At 48.1% G+C, this 19,104-nt stretch overlaps 1 protein-coding gene across 2 annotated transcripts in view; it reads right to left on the bottom strand.

Annotated features, from left to right (window-relative positions):
* Positions 1–19,104, bottom strand: part of LOC309556635 (CTD small phosphatase-like protein) — a 157,298-nt gene that overhangs the window by 40,597 nt on the left and 97,597 nt on the right. For both annotated transcript variants that reach the window (XM_082259076.1, XM_082259075.1), the window contains exon 2: positions 7,945–8,102. In XM_082259076.1, the coding sequence (XP_082115202.1) occupies positions 7,945–8,102 (158 nt within the window). The remainder of the gene's footprint in view (positions 1–7,944; positions 8,103–19,104) is intronic.

Here is a 19,104-nt window from a genome sequence, read left to right as displayed (position 1 = left end):
TGGGCATGGAGTTCACCAGAGCTTCACAGGTTGCCACTGCAGTCCTCTTCCACTCTTCCATGATGACATCACTGAGATGGTGGATGTTCGAGACCTTGCGCTTCTCCACCTACTGTTTGAGGATGCCTCACTGATGCTCAATAGGGTTTAGGTGTGGAGACATGCTTGGCCAGTCCATCAACCTTACCTTCAGCTTCTTTAGCAAGGCAGTGGTCATCTTGGAGGTGTATTTTGGGTCATTATGTTGGAATACTGCCCTGCCACACAGTCTCTGAAGGGAGGGGATCATGCTCTGCTTCAGTATGTCACAGTTCTTGTTGGCATTTATGGTTCCCCCAATGAACTGTATCTCCCCAGTGCCGGAAGCACTTATGCAGCCCCAGACCATGACACTCCCACCACCATGTTGGCTGTAGGCAAGACACACTTGTCTTTGTACTCCTCACCTGGTTGCCCCCACACACGCTTGACACCATCTGAACCAACTAAGTTTATCTTGCTCTCATCAGACCACAGGACAAGGTTCCAGTAATCCATGTCCTTAGTCTGCTTGTCGCCAGCAAACTGTTTGCAGGCTTTCTTGTGCATCATCTTTAGAAGAGGCTTCCTTCTGGGATGACAGCCATGCAGACCAATTTTATGCAGTGTGCTGCGTATGGTCTCAGCACTGACAGGCTGACCCCCCACCTGTTCAACATCTGCAGCAATGCTGGCAGCACTCATACCTCAATTTCCCAAAGACAACCACTGTATATGAGGCTGAACACATGTACTCAACTTCTTTGGTTGACCATGGAGAGGCCTGTTCTGAGTGGAACCTATCCTGTTAAACCGCTGTATGGTTTTGGCCACTGAGCTGCAGCTCAGTTTCAGGCAATTCTCTTATAGCCTAGGCCATCTTTATGTAGAGCAACAATTCTTTTTTACAGATCCTCAGAGTTCTATGCCATGAGGTGCCATGTTGAACTAACAGTGACCAGTATGAGAGAGTAAAAGCGATAACACCAAATAAATAGTCACACGACACAGGGGAGAGAAAATGACTAATTGAGCCCAATTTGTACATTTTCACTTAGGGGTGTACTCACTTTTGTTGCCAGCGATTTAGACATTAATGGCTGTGTGTTGAGTTATTTTGAAATCACATGAAAAAGATATAATAAAATATTTACAAAAATGTGAGGGGTGTACTCAATTTTGTGAGATACTGTAGCTGACAGGTGTGCCACCCCTGTGTGGTCTTCTGCTGCTGTAGCCCAACTGCTTGAGAGTTCGATGTGCTGTGTGTTCAGAGATGGTATTCAGCATACCTTGGATGTAACGAGTGGTTGAGTTACTGTTTGCCTTCTGCCTTTCTATCATCTCAAACCAGTCTGCACATTCTCCTCTGACATCAACACAGCATTTTCCTCCACACAACAGCAACTCACTGGATATTTTCTCTTTTTCGGACCATTCTCTGTAAAACCCGAGAGATGGCTGTGTGTGAAAATCCCAGTAGATCAGCAGGTTTTGAAATGCTCAGACCAGTCCGTCTGACACCAACAACCAAGCCACGTTCAAAGTCACTTAAAGCCCCTTTCTTCCCCCATTCTGAAGCTCAGTTTGAACTTCAGCAAGTTGTCTTCACCACGTCCAGATGCCTAAATGCATGAATTAGTTGCTGCCATGTGATTGGCTGATTAGCAATTTGTGTTACCAAGCAATTGAACAGGTGTACCTAATAAAGCAGCTGGTGAGTGTAGATCTAAACCCAATCACTATAACCCTATTGACTGTAATGTGTGCAATTCAGGGCAAACTCAGACCCATGGCATGTACTTACCCAGCCATGCTACCTTGCCACCTACCCATAGCAGGTCAGCCTAGCTGAGCTCCAGCTTAGACAGTGAGATGACATCACAACACCCCACCCCATATGAAAGCTTTGGGGCTTGGTAAATGGCCAGCCAGGTCTTGGAACAGTCACCTTATATCTTCCTTTAAACCCTGGAAGCCACACTGTGTTGTGGAGGCAGCTTGGAAGCAGTGTTCCCTTTAAGGTGCGCGCGTGCGCGGACGCGCAGTGGAAATTACGTCCCGCGCAAGCACCTAGTTAGACGGCGCAGCCGCAGACGGAGCGGCCAGGGAGCAGAGCGTGCACCCCGAGAGCACGCCCATCGTGTGACAATAGCGAATGAAAATTCGCTATTGTCATACGGGTCCTCCTCCTGGCCAATCAGGGAGCGGGTCCTCCCGCTTCCTGATTGGCCGAAAGGCCAACTTCATGCCATTGGCCGAGGAGGAGGCGCCGGGACTCGGGAGGATGGAGACGCGGGAAGCTGGAAGCCGGGGACTGAAGACAGAGTGCCGTGACCGTCCGTGAGGTAAGTGCACGGGGTCGCGGGGGGGCATTGCTGTGGCACTCTGCAATTTATTGGGGGCATTGCTGTGGCACTCTGCAATGTATTGGGGGCAATGCTGTGGCACTCTGCAATTTATTGGGGGCATTGCTGTGGCACTCTGCAATTTATTGGGGGCATTGCTGTGGCACTCTGCATTTTATTGGGGGCATTGCTGTGGCACTCTGCAATTTATTGGGGGCATTGCTGTGGCACTCTGCAGTTTATTGGGGGCATTGCTGTGGCACTCTGCATTTTATTGGGGGCATTGCTGTGACACTCTGCAATTTATTGGGGGCATTGCTGTGGCACTCTGCAGTTTATTGGGGGCATTGCTGTGGCACTCTGCAGTTTATTGGGGGCATTGCTGTGACACTCTGCAATTTATTGGGGGCATTGCTGTGGCACTCTGCAGTTTATTGGGGGCATTGCTGTGGCACTCTGCAATGTATTGGGGGCATTGCTGTGGCACTCTGCAATGTATTGGGGGCATTGCTGTGGCACTCTGCAGTTTATTGGGGGCATTGCTGTGACACTCTGCAATTTATTGGGGGCATTGCTGTGACACTCTGCAATTTATTGGGGGCATTGCTGTGACACTCTGCAATTTATTGGGGGCATTGCTGTGACACTCTGCAATTTATTGGGGGCATTGCTGTGACACTCTGCAATTTATTGGGGGCATTGCTGTGACACTCTGCAATTTATTGGGGGCATTGCTGTGGCACTCTGCAGTTTATTGGGGGCATTGCTGTGGCACTCTGCAGTTGATTGGGGCAAGCTGGTCACTCTGCATTGACGTCCCCCCCCCCCCCCCCATTGCTCAATCTAAAGGTTTGCGCTCAGAAATTTTTTTATTTGCTCAGCACAGTAAAAAATTAGAGGGAACATTGCTTGGAAGTATACATGCCTGGAAGGAGAGACTGTGTTGTGGAGGCAGCCTGGAAGTATACATGCCTGGAATGAGAGACTGTGTTGTGGAGGCAGCCTGGAAGTATACATGCCTGGAAGGAGAGACTGTGTTGTGGAAGCAGTTTGGAAGTATACATGCCTGGAATGAGAGACTGTGTTGTGGAGGCAGCCTGGAAGTATACATGCCTGGAAGGAGAGACTGTGTTGTGGAGGCAGCTTGGAAGTATACATGCCTGGAATGAGAGACTGTGTTGTGGAGGCAGCCTGGAAGTATACATGCCTGGAAGGAGAGACTGTGTTGTGGAGGCAGCTTGGAAGTATACATGCCTGGAAGGAGAGACTGTGTTGTGGAGGCCGCCTGGAAGTATACATGCCTGGAAGGAGAGACTGTGTTGTGGAGGCAGCTTGGAAGTATGCATGCCTGGAAGGAGAGACTGTGTTGTGGAGGCAGCTTGGAAGTATACATGCCTGGAAGGAGAGACTGTTGTGGAGGCAGCTTGGAAGTATACATGCCTGTAAGAAGAGACTGTGTTGTGGAGGCCGCCTGGAAGTATACATGCCTGGAAGGAGAGACTGTGTTGTGGAGGCAGCTTGGAAGTATGCATGCCTGGAAGGAGAGACTGTGTTGTGGAGGCAGCTTGGAAGTATACATGCCTGGAAGGAGAGACTGTTGTGGAGGCAGCTTGGAAGTATACATGCCTGGAAGAAGAGACTGTGTTGTGGAGGCAGCTTGGAAGTATACATGCCTGGAAGGAGAGACTGTGTTGTGGAGGCAGCCTGGAAGTATACATGCCTGGAAGGAGAGACTGTGTTGTGGAGGCAGCCTGGAAGTATGCATGCCTGGAAGGAGAGACTGTGTTGTGGAGGCAGCTTGGAAGTATACATGCCTGGAAGGAGAGACTGTGTTGTGGAGGCAGCCTGGAAGTATACATGCCTGGAAGGAGAGACTGTGTGGTGGAGGCAGCTTGGAAGTATGCATGCCTGGAAGGAGAGACTGTGTTGTGGAGGCAGCTTGGAAGTATACATGCCTGGAAGGCGAGACTGTTGTGGAGGCAGCTTGGAAGTATGCATGCCTGGAAGGAGAGACTGTGTTGTGGAGGCAGCTTGGAAGTATACATGCCTGGAAGGCGAGACTGTTGTGGAGGCAGCTTGGAAGTATACATGCCTGGAAGGAGAGACTGTGTGGTGGAGGCAGCTTGGAAGTATACATGCCTGGAAGGAGAGACTGTGTGGTGGAGGCAGCTTGGAAGTATGCATGCCTGGAAGGAGAGACTGTGTTGTGGAGGCAGCTTGGAAGTATGCATGCCTGGAAGGAGAGACTGTGTTGTGGAGGCAGCTTGGAAGTATACATGCCTGGAAGGAGAGACTGTGTTGTGGAGGCAGCTTGGAAGTATGCATGCCTGGAAGGAGAGACTGTTGTGGAGGCAGCTTGGAAGTATACATGCCTGGAAGGAGAGACTGTGTTGTGGAGGCAGCTTGGAAGTATACATGCCTGGAAGAAGAGACTGTGTTGTGGAGGCAGCCTGGAAGTATACATGCCTGGAAGGAGAGACTGTGTGGTGGAGGCAGCTTGGAAGTATGCATGCCTGGAAGGAGAGACTGTGTTGTGGAGGCAGCTTGGAAGTATGCATGCCTGGAAGGAGAGACTGTGTTGTGGAGGCAGCTTGGAAGTATACATGCCTGGAAGGAGAGACTGTTGTGGAGGCAGCTTGGAAGTATACATGCCTGGAAGGAGAGACTGTGTTGTGGAGGCAGCCTGGAAGTATGCATGCCTGGAAGGAGAGACTGTGTTGTGGAAGCAGCTTGGAAGTATACATGCCTGGAAGGAGAGACTGTGTTGTGGAGGCAGCCTGGAAGTATGCATGCCTGGAAGGAGAGACTGTGTTGTGGAAGCAGTTTGGAAGTATATATGCCTGGAAGGAGAGACTGTGTTGTGGAGGCAGCTTGGAAGTATACATGCCTGGAAGGAGAGACTGTGTTGTGGAGGCAGCCTGGAAGTATACATGCCTGGAAGGAGAGACTGTGTTGTGGAGGCAGCCTGGAAGTATACATGCCTGGAAGGAGAGACTGTGTTGTGGAGGCAGCTTGGAAGTATACATGCCTGGAAGGAGAGACTGTGTTGTGGAGGCAGCCTGGAAGTATACATGCCTGGAAGGAGAGACTGTGTTGTGGAGGCAGCCTGGAAGTATACATGCCTGGAAGGAGAGACTGTGTTGTGGAGGCAGCTTGGAAGTATACATGCCTGGAAGGAGAGACTGTTGTGGAGGCAGCTTGGAAGTATGCATGCCTGGAAGGAGAGACTGTGTTGTGGAGGCAGCTTGGAAGTATACATGCCTGGAAGGAGAGACTGTGTTGTGGAGGCAGCTTGGAAGTATGCATGCCTGGAAGGAGAGACTGTGTTGTGGAGGCAGCCTGGAAGTATATATGCCTGGAAGGATAGACTATATGCAGATATTGTAACTTTCCCCTGAATGAAAAGTGACCATGTCTCTTTAAACCAATGAAACTAATTCAGAGTGGAACTCCAATCAATCTTTCATGACCATCAAAGGTCTCAAGCTGTTGCCATCACCTGGCTCTACCAGGCCGTGTATGCAAATAAGCAAACCTTTGACGAAATGTGTGATGCTTTCATATGACACCAGCTGTACTCAAACCCGCATGTGACAACTATGGCGTCCAGCAGTCTATAAGGAGCCAAATTACAGCACTAGAGGACAGCATGTGACAATCACTGCAGCTGCCGGAATATAACAGACTCCTAATGACAGATGACACCCTGAATGAGGTCTTCCAAGGAAGCCACTACAACAGCCTTCGCTCCTGAATGACCCCTACACTCTGCTGCTTTCATAGCACCAAGCTGCATGACATGAGAAATCCTGCCCTGGAACTGCTTCTAAATGCTGTAGGCCTATCTATTCTAAAGAACTGGACACACCACTAAACTTAGCACAGGCCCTTTGGGTATTATATAAAAATAAAAATAAGAAAAAAGCGCCTATGGAGAAAAATACAGCACAAAGCTTGTAAAAAAAAAAAAAAAAAAATGTAAAGAATCTGTATACGGGGGCAGCTATTTTGAGCCCCTTTTAAGCAAGTCAAAGGGCTAACCCCCGCCCCCCTCCCTTATTTTAATCCCCATCTGCAGAAAAAAAGTCTGCTTTCGTTATAAAATTGGATGGATTTTACTACGAAGTGAGAGGCAATTCACCTCTAAAGGGAAAAAAGCAGTGCCCCCATAGCAAGCCACTTGCTATGGGGGCACTCGTGCAGACTCGATCCCGAGCCAAGCACGGTCTTTCCATCGACATACACAGCTGGGCTTAGCCCCGCTTCTCCTCACAGGATTTGACTGACAGCCAATGGTGATAGTAAAGCCAAGTGTGATACTAAATTTTATTTATTTTTTTTTAATTTAAAAACAACATGTTATACTTACCGGCTCTGTGCAGTTGGTTTTGCACAGAGCAGCTCGGGGTCCCTCTTCGATGCATCTGGCCCCTCCCTCTGAGTGCCCCTACGGCAAGCAATCTTGCTAAGGGGGCACGTGAGCCAAGCCGCAGCTTCGTGTATCCATTTAGACACGGAGCCGCGGTTCAGCCCCGCCCTCCCTCTCTCTCCTGATTGGCTGACTTTGAAAGCAACGGGAGCCAAATGGCGCTGCTGCTGTGTCTCAGCCAATCAGGGAGGAGAGTCCAGGATGGCCGAGGCACTTGTGCAACATTGCAGGATAGAGATGGGCTCAGGAAAGTATTAGGGTGGCTGCTACACACAGAAGGTTTTTTTATCCTAATGCATAGAATGCATTAAAGCGGTAGTATACTCATTTTTGTGACTTTTAACTACAGGTAAGCCTTTAATAAGGCCTATAATAGGGCTTACCTGTAGATACAATTAAGATCTCCTAAACCTGCACGGTTTAGGAGATATTTTCCCTGCATGCAGCCGCTGACGCTAGCGGCGCATGCGCTCTGAAGGTCCGGCGGACATTCAGAGTTCCATGCTGGGAGCTTGCCGGAAAATGCCTCCCGTGCGCACGCGCGGGAGTGATGTCATCGCGGCTCCCGCCACTCACAGCGCCAGAGCCGCCAAACCCGGAAGAGACGCCGAGGGAGCATGTCAGCTCCCACAGCGGTGTCCGGGAGTCCGTGTCGGGGTTTCGCTTTAAGGTAAGTATTCCATAATGAGCTAGTATGCGATGTATACTAGCTCAATATGCCTTCGTCTTGCAGGGTTTGTTTTTTTTTTTTGTTTTTCTTTCAGTATACAACCGCTTTAAGATAACAAACATTCTGCCTTGACAACCTAACATCTTCACTACACAAAAATATATATATAAAAAAAAAAAAAAATTATATTATATATATATATATATATATATATATATATATATATATATATATATATATATATATATATATATATATATATATATATATATATATATATATATATATATATATATATATATATATATATATAAAAAAACACAAAAAACACAAAGTGCCAACAAACAAATCACATAGCAGTTGGGGGTCCTTGATATATTCACATAACTCAGTTTAATTTTTTTGACAACTGAAATATTTGACTTTTTATTTTTTCTTTAAATCATAGATTATTCATATTAAAGTGCTAAAACATTTACCTTTTGAACGCCGCCATTTTCTTCCACCAGCGGAGGCAGCGGGCTGGTGTTATTATTGGAGGACGGCGGCTCGACGCTGTAGCTGCGGAAGCAGCAGAAGAGTGAGCTGAAGATGCTTCTGTTTCGCTGCTTTTTCAGGCTGATATTGCATTGTGAAACTGCAGGAGAAAGAGATAAAAAACAGGAAAATGCATGAGAAACTGAGCTCATCGGTGACATCCACGCTGCAGGTCGGTATGCAGACTTTTGATTAAAATGTGCAATACAGAACATCTGGAAGCAAAACGGAATAGTGACTTTGTATTCCTCTTAGAAGATCCTTTCCCTTTCAGCTACAATTTTGTTTTCCTAACACCGCCTGCACCCCATATGTAATGTACATACCCCACATCTGTAAGATGTGCCAGCTGCACCCTACTGTCAGGCTGGTGACACTGCATTGCCCATGTGTGGGTATTGCATCATGATTGGCCACACTACTGACTGTGCAGAGCAAAGGACAGCACAGAGCTATCCTGATTGGAAGAGGACAAATGTAGAAGCAAGTTTGCCAGGATATAAAGAATACAATGCATAAGCTAGTTGTTTTCCCTCACCTTCACCTGAACTTGTTCCGTAATGTTCAAAACATTTTGGCAGCTTATCCAAATCCTTTCATTCTGAGTGTCAGGAAGAAAGCCCAGCATTGATAACCACACCGGCAGCGCTGACACTTTAAAATCAGGTATTTCTGAACTACAAATGCAGCACTCTGTAAGGGCCCTCTGATGTAAACGGGAACTCTGAGGATCCTAATGTATGGGGGGCCTCAGATGGGAACCTTGATATATGGAGGAGGGACTCAGATGGGGACCCTGATGTATTGGGGGGGGGGGGCTCAGATGGGGACTCAGATGGGGACCATGATGTATGGGGAGGGTGGGGGAAATCAGATGGAGACCTTAATGTATGGGGAGGGTGGGGGAAATCAGATGGAGACCATGATGTATGGTTGGGGGGGGGGCCTCAGATGGGGACCCTCCCTGATTAATGGGGGGTGACACAGATGGGGACCCCACATGTATGGGGAGATGGGGGGAATCAGATAGGGGCCCTGATGTATGGCAGAGATGGGAACAGGGTTGTATGGAGGAGGGACTCAGATGGGGACCATGATGTATGAGGGGGTGAAGGGGAATCAGATGGGGACCCTGATGTCCGGGAAGGGTGGGGGGAATCAGATGGGAACCCTGATGTATGAGGAGAGAGTGTGGGGGAATCAGATGGGGACCCTGATGTCTGGGAAGGGTGGGGGGGAATCAGATGGGAACCCTGATGTCTGGGAAGGGTGGGGGGGAATCAGATGGGGACCCTGATGTATAGGGAGAGAGTGTGGGGGGAATCAGATGGGGACCCTGATGTATAGGGAGAGAGTGTGGGGGGAATCAGATGGGGACCCTGATGTATAGGGAGAGAGTGTGGGGGGAATCAGATGGGGACCCTGATGTATAGGGAGATAGTGTGGGGGAATCAGATGGGGACCCTGATGTATAGGGAGAGAGTGTGGGGGGAATCAGATGGGGACCCTGATGTATAGGGAGAGAGTGTGGGGGGAATCAGATGGGGACCCTGATGTATAGGGAGATAGTGTGGGGGAATCAGATGGGGACCCTGATGTATAGGGAGATAGTGTGGGGGAATCAGATGGGGACCCTGATGTATAGGGAGAGTGTGGGGGGAATCAGATGGGGACCCTGATGTCTGGGAAGGGTGTGGGGGGAATCAGATGGGGACCCTGATGTATAGGGAGAGAGTGTGGGGGGAATCAGATGGGGACCCTGATGTCCGGGAAGGGTGGGGGGAATCAGATGGGGACCCTGATGTATAGGGAGAGTGTGGGGGGAATCAGATGGGGACCCTGATGTCTGGGAAGGGTGTGGGGGGAATCAGATGGGAACCCTGATGTCTGGGAAGGGTGTGGGGGGAATCAGATGGGGACCCTGATGTATAGGGAGAGAGTGTGGGGGGAATAAGATGGGGACCCCGATATCTGGGAAGGGTGGGGGTGGAATCAGATGGGGACCCTGATGCATGAAGGTGGGACTCCGATGGGGACCCCGATGTATGGGGAGGGTAGGAGGAATCAGATGGGGACCCCGATGTATAGGGAGAGAGTGTGGGGGGAATCAGATGGGGACCCTGATGTCTTGGAAGGGTGGGGGGAATCAGATGGGGACCCTGATGTATAGGGAGAGTGTGGGGGGAATCAGATGGGGACCCTGATGTATAGGGAGAGTGTGGGGGGAATCAGATGGGGACCCTGATGTATAGGGAGAGAGTGTGGGGGGAATAAGATGGGGACCCCGATATCTGGGAAGGGTGGGGGTGGAATCAGATGGGGACCCTGATGCATGAAGGTGGGACTCCGATGGGGACCCCGATGTATGGGAGGAGAGGGGACTTAGATGTAGGTGTTGTTGTGGTGTTGTAATATTGTGCTGTAAGATGTACATTTTTTTTGCTTTATTTACTCTCTCTCAGTTCAAACTCTGAGCCGGATTACGAAAAAAAAAAAAACACCTTGATTCATTAATTTAAATCTAATTTGTTTATACATAAAACTGATTTTTTTCTTTAGCCTATGAATATTTGTAAAATATTACAACATGGCCCTCGTACTGAAAAGTTTGGAGACCCCCTTCCTTATTACAATGACCATGGAATGGGTCAAGGCAGATGTTGATTGACCAAGAAGAGAATGGGGGTTCGAAAGTTGCGGAACCCCCCCCCCACCCCCATTTAAGTTTAATCCACATCTGCCCTGACACAATCTAGGATGATAAAATTTAAATGTTAGTTCACCTTTACAGAAAAAATAAAAAAGGTGAACCCCATACACCATTCCCACCCGGTCTATTTATGCACTCATGCCCGGCTAGGGAGCGAGCGCCCACCCCCCTACCCCCATAGCAAGCAGTTTTCTATAGGGTCACACAGAGGAGGAGCTGACAGTGCCAGCAGGGGACCCCAGAAGAGAAGGCTCTGGGCCCCTCTGTGAAATATTCCACTGCACAGAACAGGCGAGTATACAACGGATGTTATTTTCGAGAAAAAATAAAATCAAGCCTTCACAATCGCTTTAAACCTTGTTGAGAAATCGGCATGTGAACAGTAAGCAATGCATCCTTCTTCTATAGCTAAACGCAGACACAGGCAGAATGTCTGGATGGCGATTTATCAGCATCAAGGTAATGAGTGTACAAAAGTCTCAGCGCCCCCAGCGTCTCAGTAACACATCTGTCCGTCCGCTGTAGTAACAGGCCCTTTGTCACTAGGTGGCACTGCTGCCAAGGACATAAAATCTTCCCCTTCCCATTGTAAACATTACAGGGAGTAGGCACTTATATAAAACTTTAATTACTCATAATTACCATGTTCCACTAAAGGTCTTTGGCACTGATGTCTTATTTATTTTTATTTCCAGCTGGATTCAAACAAAGCAGCAAAGCAGAAGCAGGAAGGAAAGCGAATGATTAAGCAGTTCATGGAGGGGGGAGCCCCTGCTCAGGTTCAGTGGGCCCTGGGCTGGGAGCGGAGCGGCCCCCATGCCGAGCTCAGTAATGGATCTTCTTTCTCAGGGGTTACCGGGAGGAAATGATGAAACAGCCCAGTGCAAAGTTATTATAGAACTGCAATGAGGCCTAGAATTTATATAGAAGAAATATCTAGTACTAGTATAATGTAAATCGGAGTGTTCAATGTTCTACTGCTCCTCTCAGGGTGCCAACGATTGTCTGCGACCAAAGAGATGGTGGGAGGGATTTAACCACTTAAGCCCCGGAGGATTTGGCTGTCCAAAGACCAAGGCCTATTTTGCAATTCGGCACTGCGTGACTTTAACGGACAATTGCGCGGTCGTGCGACGCGGTACCCAAATGAAATTGACGTCCTTTTTTTCCCCACAAACAGAGCTTTCTTTTGGTGGTATTTCATCACCTGTGCGATTTTTAATTTCTCTATCGCTCATTGACAGACGTAGTCTTCTTGATTCTCAAGAGCTGGGTTATGTTGTCTCCGCAGGAGTAGGACTAGGCAGAATGACAAAACGTTCTGGCTCCACCCTAGGGGGCAGTCCCTGAGGGTATATCCTCCCTCTCTCTGCTACAGGGAATCAGTTTTTTTCTGTCTAGTCAGGAGTAAGGACCTAAGTTCCTTGCTGGGATCTTTTGGTCCTGGCAAGACTTTTTTTCTTTAAGAAAAAGACATTTTTTTAGGTAGTTTTCTCCAGTGTTTTTTTCCTGTGAGATCTTCAAGCAAAAATGCCGGACTGGGCGACACTTGTGGTCACCCCAGCCGGCCTACGAGCGCGTGCAGACCAGGCATTGCGCTTGGTCGGCCGCGACATATTCAAGTAAGTATGCGGGGCCGGGCGACGGGCTGGATGTGAGATCCAGTGGTCACCCCGGTTTCTGCCTAAAAGCGCGTGCAGACCAGTGCGCTGAGTCGGCCGCGACGGAGTCCCAGTAAAGGGACTGACTTTGCGAGTTAAAAGCTCGCTTGGACGCCAGGACCAGAGAGTCGAGGCGTCCACAAACCCCCACCTCGGTGGAGAGGGTATTATGAAGAGAGGGTGCCTGTCGGTTCGGTATGGTGAGTAAAACGTTCCCTTTTTTCCTCATTTATGAGGCAGTATATATTATGGGCCCCTCCATATATGGTCAGTATATATCTGACACTTACAAGTCCCCCTTGTAATACAGCATGTGTTTGTGGGAAGTGGACTTGGTTCAAGAGCTAACACTCTACCCAGCAGACTGTAACATTACAGCAAACATAGGAGGTATAATCCTACCTTATGTGCAGTGTATCTCTGTAGATCCATATGTCACCTCTCAGCAGAGTGCAGGTGGATGTGCTGGGAAGACGATATCGGCGGTCCGCCGCCATTTTGCCGTAGACCGAATGCATGTATGTCCTCAGGTCACGCCGGCCGCCATGTTTTTGGAGTCTTATGTCTCTTCTATGGGGGCGGCCATGTTTTGTGAGCCCAGCTTCCTCGTGGAGGGCTGGGAACGCCGGAAGGCGTACACAGGGGGCGGAGCCACGCCTTCTGCCCGGGAAAAAGCAAACAGCTCCTTCCAGTCTGTGTAAGACAGACGCTGGCTGCAGTTTGTTGGAAACTGCACTGCATCGGTTGGTGAGCCTTGGGGGTCCCTCTCTCTCTCTCTGGGATCGAGAAGCAGGTACTCTGAGGGGCGCTATTGCGCTAGGGGGAGACACACAAAAAAAAAAAAAAAAAAAAAGTTTTTTTGTTTATTGCTAGCAAAAGTGTCCTGTATTAACATGGACCCTGCCACTCATGTATCTCCTCCGGATCCCCTCGAGGGGTCTGCGGGATCCTCCAGCACCCCATTGACAATTGAATCTTTGTCAGCCATTATGGAAACTTTTGTGTCCCGGGTGGAAGTGGCTTGTCAGGGACAGGGCGCAAGAAAGCGACCCCCGCCTAACCCCTTATTATCTGAAACCTCGGATTCAGACTCTGAGCCTATTTCTGCAGTTGCAGGTACTTCATCTGGTATTGGTGTCTCGGGTCCTGTCTCTTCAGACAGTGAGGAGGATGTTTCGGCATCTGCCATAGCCCGAGAGGAAGCGTTGGTAAACGCACTCATTGTATCTGTTCAAGAGACTTTAAGGTTACAGGGTATTCCATCAGAAATAGCTGAAACTGAGATCCCTTTTGGGACTAAAAAGCGCATCAAAGTGGCAAAGGTTTTTCCATTGCCCAAATGTTTTGGCAATCCTATCGATGAAGAATGGCGTCTGCCAAAACGCACTTTTAATATTTCCAAACGCATTGACAGGCGTTATCCGTTTGAGGAAACCCTTATTAAGAAATGGACAGAACCACCTGTGGTGGATTCACCAATTGCTAGATTGAATAAAGCCACGGTTATTCCTTTAGAAGACGCTCCGTCTTTTAAAGATCCAGTGGATCGCAAGATAGAAGCTATGTCTCGCACCATGTTTTCCTTGATTGGATCAGCTTTCAGGCCAATAATTGCTATTGGTCTGGTTTCGCAGGCTGTAACTGAATGGACCAAGTGGTTACGCCGGGACTTAGAAGAAGTCCCTCAGGCGGTATCAGATTTGTTGGAACAAATGATACAGGGGTTACAGTTTGTATGTGATGCGGCGTTAGACGCCACTCCATTAATGGCGCGAGCATCAGTCTCAGCAGTGGTTCTCAGGCGTACACTGTGGCTAAAAGGTTGGATAGCCGACCAAGGTTCCAAAAAAGCATTGGCTAATATCCCCTTTTCAGGAGAACGTCTATTTGGAGCCAACTTAGATGAGATCATTAAGGATCTCACCGGTGGAAAAAGCACCTTTTTACCGCAAAATTTTAAAGGTAGAGGAACTCGTCAAAGACAAGGGCCTTCTTTTTCTGCTCACAAGAGGTTTTTTCGTCCAGCGGGTGAAAAAACTAAGTCCTCCAAGGTTCCTACAGGAGGCGTCAGGGGTCGTTGGTCGGGCAAGCAAAAGCCCGCCCCCTCCAGACCTGAAGATAAACCATCCAAAGCCTGAAGGTGCGCCCCCACCCATAACTGGGGTGGGGGGACGTCTTCGCCGGTTCCCGGATCCATGGCTTTCCAGAATCCCGGACAAATGGGTTTGCGAAGTCATAAAGTCAGGGTACAAGATCGAGTTTCGATCTCTCCCACCGGCGCGATTCTTCCCTTCCAATATCCGACTATCTCCGGATCGTCTAGAAGATCTGCGGAGAGCAGTCACAGATCTACTACAACAAGGAGTGGTAGTCCACGTTCCTTGGACAGAACGGTTTCAAGGGTTTTATTCAAACCTGTTTACAATACCCAGGAAAGAGGGCAAAGTGCGTCCAATTCTGGACTTAAGAGCACTCAATTCTTTCGTCAACATAAGAAGATTCAGAATGGAGTCCATTCGCACGGTAGCAGCCTTCCTGCATCCAGGGGATGTCCTAGCGTCCATAGACATCAAGGACGCCTATCTTCACATTCCCATTTTCGCAGGACATCAGCGTTTTCTACGCTTTTCCGTAGAGGAGAACCACTATCAGTTTGTGGCGTTACCTTTCGGTCTCGCCACGGCTCCGCGGGTCTTCACAAAAGTGTTGGCCCCAATGTTGGCACTTCTGCGCCAAAGAGGTATATCGATTCTAGGTTACCTAGACGATCTTCTGCTTCATGCAGAGTCTCCTCAGACCTTGCTACAAAACATAGAAATTACTATGATTTCTTTACAGGAATTCGGGTGGCTGGTGAACCAGCAAAAGTCTTTTCTGGTTCCCACCCAGAGGCTCGAATATCTGGGTCTAATTCTAGACACAGTCAGGACAAGAGTGTTTCTTCCGGTAGGGAAACTTCGAAAGATTCAATCAGCAGTCCAGTTGTTACTGTCCAACAGCTGGTCTTCCCTTCGGACTTGCATGAGGGTTCTGGGGTTGATGGTGGCTTCATTCGAAGCAGTCCCATTTGCCCAGTCCCATACCCGAATTCTTCAGCAAGAGATTCTCCTCAGATGGAATCGGAATCCGGAATCCCTGGACAATCAGATACGATTGAGCAAACAGACCAGAGAGTCTCTGGTTTGGTGGCTTCGGTCTCCAATGCTCAGCCAGGGAAAGTCATTTCTGCCAATATATTGGACGATAGTGACCACGGATGCCAGTCTATCCGGATGGGGAGGAATTCTCGGTCAATTATCTGCCCAGGGACTTTGGTCCCCGGAAGAATCCAGATTACCGATAAATGTATTGGAACTGAGAGCGATCAGACTTTGTCTGATTCACTGGACCGAGCAGCTCCAGGGCAGCCCGGTTCGCAGGGTAGAGGAGGAAGGAATCCCAGTAATCCTGGTAGCTCCGGACTGGCCTCGTCGAGCTTGGTACGCCGACATGGTCAGACTGGTGGCGGACGTCCCGTGGAGACTTCCTCTCAGAGAGGATCTACTGTCTCAGGGACCGATCTTCCATCCTGCTTTACGATCGCTGGCTTTAACGGCCTGGCTATTGAGACCCAGGTGCTGAAGGACAAAGGTTTGTCAGCTTCAGTTATTCCTACTCTAGTTGAAGCAAGGAAAGCGACTTCCAGAAAGATTTATCATCGCACATGGAAGTCCTACATTGCATGGTGTGAACCTTTGGGGTTCCGTCCTCGGTCTTATTCGATTAGTCGAATATTGGCTTTTCTGCAACAAGGGGTTGAGCAGAAACTGGCCTTGAGTACTATCAAGGGTCAGGTCTCAGCATTAGCCATCTTCTTTCAGAAGCCTTTGGCTACTCATTCCTTGGTGCGGAATTTCATCCAGGGGGTGCGACATCTGGCTCCGCCAGTGCACGCGCCGTTACCCCCCTGGGATCTTAATTTAGTGTTGTCGGTTCTTCAGAAACCTCCCTTTGAAGATATTAGGGAGATTCCTCTACCCACGTTGTCCCAGAAGGTGGCCTTCTTGGTGGCTATTACTTCTGCACGCAGGGTGTCAGAACTGGCCACATTATCTTGTCGTTCACCATATCTGGTGGTTCATAGAGATAAGGTGGTTCTTCGTCCGAATCCATCCTTCCTACCAAAAGTAGTTTCAGAATTTCATCTGAATGAAGAAATTGTATTACCTTCCCTGTGTCCTAAGCCCAGTCATCCTCGGGAATTTGCTTTGCACTCCTTGGATGTGGTCCGGGCGATCAGGGTATACTTGAAAACGACAGACTCGTTTCGCAAGACGGATTCACTTTTTGTGATCCCAGATGGACCCAAAAAGGGGTTGCCTGCATCTGCCGCGACCATTTCCAGATGGATCAGACAGACGGTAGTGCAGGCTTATTCTATTAAGGGTCGGGAGCCCCTGTTCCCTGTTAAGGCGCACTCCACTCGGGCACTTAGTGCGTCATGGGCCTTTCGCCATCAGGCGTCAGTGGTCCAGGTGTGCAAGGCGGCTACCTGGTCGTCGGTGCATACCTTCTCTAAACATTATAAAGTTGATGTAATGGCATCGTCTGATGCCTCATTTGGCCGCAAGGTTTTGCAGGCCGCAATTTGAGGAGACCAGTGGTCTACCTCGAGGGTTTTTTCCGTTGGAAAATTTTTCTTTAGTCTCATTCTTTGTTTATAATGAGCCTTTAAAACTTCTAGTTTGGCACCGGTTGGGCCTACTAGATTGGATTTGATTTTGTCAATCCCACCCCTCATTTGTGGCACTGCTTCTGGATGTCCCAGCTCTTGAGAATCAAGAAGACTACGTCTGTCAATGAGCGATAGAGAAAAATGGATTTTTGTAAGAACTTACCGTAAAATCCTTTTCTCTTAAGCTCATTGACAGACGTAGTACCCGCCCCTCTATCATTGAGTTGGGTTGGGTTAATTTCTCTGTACTGCTTTAAACAGAACTGATTCCCTGTAGCAGAGAGAGGGAGGATATACCCTCAGGGACTGCCCCCTAGGGTGGAGCCAGAACGTTTTGTCATTCTGCCTAGTCCTACTCCTGCGGAGACAACATAACCCAGCTCTTGAGAATCAAGAAGACTACGTCTGTCAATGAGCTTAAGAGAAAAGGATTTTACGGTAAGTTCTTACAAAAATCCATTTTTTTTGTGCTATAAACAAAAAAAGAGCGTCAATTTTGAAAAAATAAAATTCCCCCCCAAAAAAAAAAATTAAAAATCAAAATTTTTTAACATCTTAGGCCAATTTGTTTTCTGCTATATATTTTTCGTAAAAAAAAAAAAAAAAATAGCAATAAGCGTATTTTGATTGGTTTGCGCAAAAGTTATTGCGTTTACTAACAAAGGGAAAGATTTCTGTCATTTTTATTGTTTTTTTATTTAACTAGTAATGGCGGCGATCTGCGATTTTTTTTTTTTTTTTGCGGTTGCGGGACTGCGACATTGCAACGGACAGATCGGACCCCTGACTAACATTTTTGACACTTTTGGGGTTACCAGTGACATTACTACAGTAATCAGTGCTATACATATGCACTGTTACTATAAAATTACACTGGCAGGGAAGGGGTTAACTTTATTAGTGATCAAGGGGTTAAGTGTGTCCCTAGGGGCGTGATTCTAACTGTCAAGGGGCGTGGCTTGTGATGTAACCACAGAGACATACGATCCTACATAGCAGGATCATATAGTCTCTGCAGTTACACCAGGGAGATGACAGGTGGATTTGTTTACATCAGCCGTCTGCCTTTCTCCCTCTCCAGCGGGAGATTGCGCGGACATCGGAGCCGCCAGTCACTCGCGTGGGGATGTGAGGGAACGAGCGGGAGCGCGCCTCTGGCGGGGCGCTCTCGCCCCCTAGAGGCTCGTGGTCGAGCGACGTACCGGTACATCGCTTTGCCCAGGAGGGGCTGGCCGCTGCAGTATATGTACTTGCAGCGGTCGGCAAGTGGTTAAACCCTTACATATACCCAGTGACGTGACTGGCATCAGGTGATACACAGATTGCAGATGCATTCGAATAAAAATAAAAAATAAAAAGTTCTGTGTGCAGCAGCGCCCCTAATACTTACCCGAGCACCATCTCTATCTATTTAGCACTGATCACTGTATTAGTGTCACTGGTCCCCACAAAGTGTCAGTTGGGTGTCAGATTGTCCGCCGCAATATCGGTAAGATAAGATAGATAAGTCGCTGATCGACGCCATTACTAGTATAAAATAAATAAAGATTGCCAAAAACGTAGCAGAATACATATTGCCAAAATTTATGAAGAAATTTTGATTTTTTAAAAAAAACTTTATTGGATATGTTTTATATCAAAAAGTAAAAAAATATTACTTAAATTTTTTCTTCAAAATTTTACATTTTACAGCTCAAAAAATAAAAACCACATTGATGATCAAATACCACCAAATGAAAGCTTTATTTGTTGGGGGGAAAAAATAATTTTTTTTTTTATTTGGGTACAGCGTTGCATTACCGCGCAGTTAAAGTAACGCAGTGCCGTATCGCATAAAAATTGCTTGGTCTTGAAGGGGGGTAAATCTTCCGGAGGTCAAGTGATTAAAGAATAATAATTATTATTTATATTGTAGCCAAGTGTCTAAGTGGTCGCCTGACAAGTCGCGGTGGGTCGCCTGCCATAGATTAGCACAGGACCCGTTCTAATAGGAGCGACACAAGTCGCTCCGACTTAG

The sequence above is a fragment of the Pelophylax lessonae genome (genome assembly GCF_965119305.1).
Source record: "Pelophylax lessonae genome assembly, chromosome: 5".
NCBI lineage: Eukaryota > Metazoa > Chordata > Amphibia > Anura > Ranidae > Pelophylax > Pelophylax lessonae.
The sequence above is the reverse complement of the archived record's forward strand: the minus strand, read 5'-3'. Positions and strand labels throughout refer to the sequence as shown.